This window comes from Palaemon carinicauda, chromosome 3 (genome assembly GCF_036898095.1).
Source record: "Palaemon carinicauda isolate YSFRI2023 chromosome 3, ASM3689809v2, whole genome shotgun sequence".
NCBI classification, from domain to species: Eukaryota; Metazoa; Arthropoda; class Malacostraca; order Decapoda; family Palaemonidae; genus Palaemon; species Palaemon carinicauda.
The window spans coordinates 140,134,687-140,140,974 of record NC_090727.1 but is presented as its reverse complement, the minus strand read 5'-3'; the positions used below and the strand labels follow the sequence as shown (position 1 = coordinate 140,140,974).

The following is a 6,288-nucleotide window of genomic DNA, read 5'->3' as shown; positions in this document are numbered from 1 at the left end:
TTGGTGATGAGCCAGGTAGGCAACGTAGGACCTGACGTGGACTTCCGAGGATGCTTTAGGAAACGCTCGTGTGGTGTACAATTAGTTGACGTACATAGCAGGGAACGGATAGAGTGAAGTGCATCTGGGAGGACAACTTCCCATTTCGAGACATCAAGATTCCTTGTTCTGAGAGCTAACCGAATGGTTTTCCATATGATTCCATTGTACCTCTCCACCTGGCTATTGCCCCTTGGGTTGTAGGGCGTACTGCGACTGGTAGCCACTCCTTTCTCTAGTAAGAATTTCTTCAGTTCTTCTGACATGAAAGAGGCTCCCCTGTCTGAGTGTACGTATGCTGGCATTCGGAATAGTGCAAACAGTTGTACCAAACACCCGATGATAGCACCAGCAGTCATGTCTGAACAAAGGAACGCAAAAGGGAACCGTGAGAATTCGTCAATGACTGTGAGCAAGTATCTGTTTTTCGACTGTGACGGAAGGGGCCCCTTAAAATCCAAGTTCAATCTCTCGTATGGCTGAGTAGCTTTCACCAGATGGCCATCATCAGGCTTATAGAACTGAGGTTTGACAGTAGAGCAGATTGGACAAGAAGCAGTAATCTTCTTTACATCCTCAACAGAATAAGCCAGGTTCCGAACTCGGATGAAATGCACCATCCTTGACACTCCAGGATGACATAGACTTTCATGCAGTTGTTTGAGTTTGTCTGTAGCTACAGCACCACAGACACGCGAGAGAGCATCTGCAGGAATATTTTCCGTACCTGGACGATACACTATATCGTAGTGGTAGCATGACAGTTCAATGCGCCACCTGGCTATCTTGTCGTTCTTGATTTTGCTTGAAGATCTTGTGTCGAACATGAATGTTACACTTCGCTGATCAGTAATCAGCTTAAAGTGATGACCAATTAGGTAATGCTTCCACTTTCTGAGGGCCTCAACTATGGCATAAGCTTCTTTCTCTACTGAAGAATGCCTTTGTTCACTGTCAGAGAGAGTGCGAGAGAAGAACGCTACAGGACGTCCATTCTGAGTGAGAGTAGCGGCAATGGCATGGTCTGAGGCATCTGCTTCGACTGTGAAAGGGGATGTAGGATCAATGGCTTGCACCACGGACTTCGCAATTTCATTCTTCAATTTCTCAAAAGTCAGAGAAGCTTCAAAAGACAATAGGAATCTCGTGGAGTATGAAAGAGGCCGGACTTTCTCAGAGAAGTTGGGTATCCATCGTGAGTAATGAGCAAGCAACCCCAACATTCTCCGAAGAGAGGCAGTATCCTTGGGAAGGGGTAGACTCAAGAGAGGCTGCAGTCGTTCTGGATCAGGTCTGATCTCCGTCCTTTATAGAGTATCCCAGAAGGTTTATAGACTGTGTCCTGAAATCACACTTGTCATGATCAAATGTGAGGTTGTAATCCCTCGCCACGTTCAAGAAATGATTTAGGTTTTTGTCATGCTCCTCTTCCGTCTCTCCACATACAGTCATATTGTCCACATAAGCAAATGCCCCTTCCACCTTTTCTTTTGCAAGGATCTGATCCACAACTCGGTGGAAAGCGGCCACTCCGTTCTTCACACCAAATGGGATTCGATTGAACTCCTACAGCTTTCCACTCGCCTCAAAAGCAGTGTACAACTTTTCGTCTTCTCTTATTGGCACTTGGTGGTAGGCGCTCTTCAGGTCCAAGGTGCTAAACACTTTATATCTTGAGACATTGTTCACTGTTTCATCGATCCGAGGCAAAGGGTAAGCATCCAGCTCAGTAAACCTGTTTATAGTTTGTGAATAATCAATCACCATTCTCTTCCTGTGATTGTGCCCTGCAGTGATTAGCACCTGGGCCCTCCATGGAGACTGGCTGGGTCTTATTATTCCTTTTTGTAGCATTCTACCAATTTCAGTTTTGACAAATTCCTTATCAGCCTGAGAGTAATGTCTCGACTTTGCAGCAATGGGTCTGCAGTCTGCTGTCAGATTGCTGAAGAGTGCGGGCGCAACCAACTTCACTGCTGCCAGCCCACATATCTTGAGTGGTGGGCGTGCTCCTCCAAAAGCCATTTCTAGAGCAGAATGATTCTTCAAGAATTCATGCCCCAAAATTACATCACTACACAGGGCTGGCAGCACTTTGAGTTTTATACTAGGATAAATTTGTCCTTGCAGCTCCACATCCACACAACAAAGACCTAAGACTTTAGACGAGAGAGACGCATCAGCCATGGAGACGTGCCCGTTGTCAGGAAGTATGATTAGGTTGTTTTCTTTAGCAATCTTCTAACTCACAAAATTTTCCGAGCTTCCTGTATCAATAAGTGCATTAACAGGGAGACCATTAACTTTCAAACAACTCAAAGATTTACTAAGACTACTAGGCGCAGCCCCTGACACAGTAGCCAGTGTTGCTGCCGAATATTTAGTTTTACCAGCAGAGGTATCTCCTACCGGTTTCCCTGACCTACACACTTTTGCATAATGTCCTTGTTTCTTACACTTTAGACATAAAGCTTCCCTAGCAGGACATTTGAACCGAGGGTGCCGTTTCAAACCACAGAAAAAACACTGATTGGCACCAGTAGTGGTGGCAAGATGAGCAGTTTCATCACTACTTTCTAAACACACTGAATCACCTGACTGACTTTGTGGCTGAGGTACAGCTGCAGTAACTGGCTCAACAGTAGTATAAGAAGCAGAATGTTTCTGAGCCATCTCTAAAGTGCATGCCTGTTCATAAGCAGTTTGCAAGTTAAGAGTTATATTTTCGAGTAGTCTTTGACGAATGGCACCAGAAGAAAGTCCATTGATGAATGCATCTCTAACATAGTTATCACACGCCTGCTCTGCCGACACTGCTTTGAACTGACAGTCTTTTGCTAGGAGCTTCAGAGCTTGGAGAAACTGGTCTAGAGACTCACCTGACCCCTGCCTACGTGTGGCCAGGACATACCTAGCAAATGCCTCGTTTCTAGGTTTTACATAGTGATGTCAGTGCTTTCTCAGCCTTATCATAAGTGTCACAGTCTGTTATGTAGTCGTACACTTGAGGAGCAACGTAGTTGGTGAGTAGGATTAGTTTGTCTGCACTGGGAGATGTCTTCTGTACTGCTTGGTAGAAGTTGTTGAATGTCCTCAGCCAGTGCGTCCACTCCTTAGCAGCGGTGGCAGAATCCGGGTCAGCCTCGAAGCGTTCTGGACGTAGAAACCGTTCCATGGCCTCTCAAATTTTTGTTTGTGTGCAATAAATTGTTGTAAAAGATGAAAAACGTGTCATAGGTTTTATTGCACACAAAAACTGGAGTCACCTCCTGAAACAATAGAAACAGCCACTATTACAACATGCACTACTTTACATGCACAATAACAAACAAATACTTCAAAGTAAGGGCCAGACAACACAGGGACATTCACAAGCAATAATATGCGCGAAGACACACAAATAGCAACATAATAAGCTGGTAAAAGCAAGCAGAGAAACACAACGTACATGAGAGCATAAATGTAAAACTACATTGACCATATATTAGTGTGCTACTGTTATAAGCACACATTGAGTATGTGTTGTTTGAGATGTTAAGTCTTAAAATAAAGTTCATCTTTGTGACTTTAAAATGGTTTATTTTCTAAAAACAACAGTGTTAAACATCTCCATCATAGGAGTGGAGCTGGTTTGGTCGGATGACCAATTCAGGTGAAGTATAGATATGAACTGCCTAAATTATCGATATCACAGATATCGTATGCTTAGTTGTCTCAGCATTTAAACACAATATGGAAACTTTACATTCTTTCTTGGAAGACACCTGCATCCGGTGACGACACAATCTTTCACACGGTATGCATTGGTGTTGACGTTTCAGAAAAACGTTACATTGCCGAGGGATGCAAAGTACATCCTGTTATGATTTTATATGACTACAGCAAATCTCACGCTAGCATCTTCATCCACAATGACATATTACGTCATGTGTTTTAAACATGTAATAATTAACTATTTCATTTATTACATTAGCTCGGCCAGCTATCTCAATTTTTTCAAAAAAAAATTTAACAACAAGCCAAAATATGTTTACTAGGTGTGACTGGATACATGTATTATTCTTTGTTTAACTTTAGCCATAAGCAAATGAGGACGAATGTCCAAATAGGCACATCAAAAAAATAATAACAATAATGCATATGAAAAGATATTACCAAAGCAAAGAAAAAAAAATGCATGATAAATACAGATCATATATATGGTACATTGCTAGCAAATGATTATATGGTACCAAAAAAAAATACTGATATACATATGATTCGGTAACTTGTTAAAGAATAATTTTTACCTTTGTCAGAAACATAGATCAACACAATACGGTAACTAATAAAAATATTTGTTACCTTGGTAAAGATTCAATTTTAGTGCACAAACACGAATTCCTGGTACGTACACGTACCACGGTTACGTACATATATATATATATTTATATATAGGGCTGATATATTTTATTAGATGCCCATAGATTCTGTTTTTTTTATTTTTTTTCTCTTTTCTTTTAACATTCCGGCTTATATATTTTATTAGATGCCGAGAGAAAAAATTATTTATATTTTTTAAAAAAAAATTTTCTAAATGTATTTTTAACAATGCAATGTTCAATAATTTCTTAATTACATATTACTAGCGTACTAACAGCTTTTCGTACAAACACAATTTCCAGAGCATTTTACTCCTTTAGCGAATGAGGTGGCCACTTCAAACGGCTTTAAACTGAATTAAATAAGGAGTTTTGTCTGGACATGGCGAAACGTTCTGTTTTAGCTTCCAACTGTTCCGTAACCTACGCCAAACAAGGATGTTCACGGCGATAAATATCATCACCGTTACACTTAATCCTGCTAGTAGTATGGGGTGAAGAAATTCCTTATAAGTCGGTGACAGGTGGTCCATCTCGGTCAATTTCATCAACCGCTTGGCAACCTGTTTGTTGTATGGGAGAGGTAGTGCTGGCATTGTAGACGTCCACGTGAAGTTCGCGAAGTAGGCTCGTTCTCTGATGATTGTCCTTAGCCCGGTCACCATGGAATTAGGGGAAGTCCCGATACAACCATCTGCTGCAACAAAGATGTGTGCAAAAGACGTGGATCCGTCCGGGCATGATACATTGAAGCCGTCCTTGTCGTATCGTATCCACGAGCCATTGTTCAGTCTGCAATTGAACTCATTATTGTCAAAGGGATAAAGCTTATCCAGACAATTTTCACTTGTATGGGAGAGAGCACCGTCTAGCACTATACCTAACTCGCATGAATCCATGAAGTTTTTATGGAATTCAAATGAGTCAGCTGTACATATTTTTCTATCCATTGCATCTGAACAGTGAGTTAATTGATTTAAGTCTTTAATGACCGTATATGTTTCCTTGTCTGGGGGAAATCAATACGTGTCCTGTCAAACTGGATATTACTGGATTTGAGTGATTCGTCATGAAAGTCGGAAATGGTGATATCCTGTAAGATTGCCAGGCATCAGAAGAATCAAAGGGAATTGTAATCCTAATCTTGTTATTTTCAACGCTTACTGTAATTAGGCTGTAATAAAATTCTAACCTACGTTCGCCTAACAAAGGAACATAGCCTAGTTTATCCCTTCCGTTCTCCAGAACTAACTTTAAGTAATTTATAGGCAACAAATGGGGCAACAGTACACCTTTAGTTGCTAACGTGATAGCTTCTACATAATACTTGGATTTCTCAATGAAATGTGCAATTCTGTTATGTATGTGATCTATCTTTGAATCATAATACGTTAACGTTGCCAACAAATCCTGCACTTCCATAATCTGAATGATATTTGAATGTTCATTTACTAAATCCATAATTTGATTGATCGAAGCTAACTGATTCCATAGTTCTGACATAATCAATTCATCTTCATGAGTCAAGAACTCAATTTTCTTATTTTGATTACTAATCTGAAGACGATTGGAAATTCCTAAACCTAAACTTGCAATAGACCCAAAGATGTTTAATGCAGTATAAATAAACGGATTTCGTCTTTCTTTATGTTCGTGTCCTACAGTCCACATCAAAAGGTCACAAGCCAAAGATTCTGTCTCGTAAGTCTTATTTTGCAAGTCATCAGATAGCATCTCTGCAACTTTTAATGTCGATCCAAGCGAACTCTCTGTAGTCAAATGAAAATGTCTTCTATGCAACTCATCTAATGAGACAGAAAACCTTGAAATGGCGGTTTTTAAGCTTGTGACATCATTCTCTGGAAGAAAAATTGCTTGCATATTCACT

At 40.5% G+C, this 6,288-nt stretch overlaps 1 protein-coding gene across 1 annotated transcript; it reads right to left on the bottom strand.

The window, feature by feature from the left end:
• Positions 1–1,605: 1,605 nt before the first annotated feature.
• On the bottom strand, positions 1,606–3,214 carry LOC137634351 (uncharacterized). The gene is made up of 3 exons (XM_068366751.1): positions 3,042–3,214; positions 2,290–2,950; positions 1,606–2,082 (listed from the first exon to the last, which is right to left on the bottom strand). Exons 1-3 carry the CDS (start codon positions 3,212–3,214, stop codon positions 1,606–1,608), a joined length of 1,311 nt encoding a protein of 436 aa, XP_068222852.1.
• Positions 3,215–6,288: the final 3,074 nt, after the last annotated feature.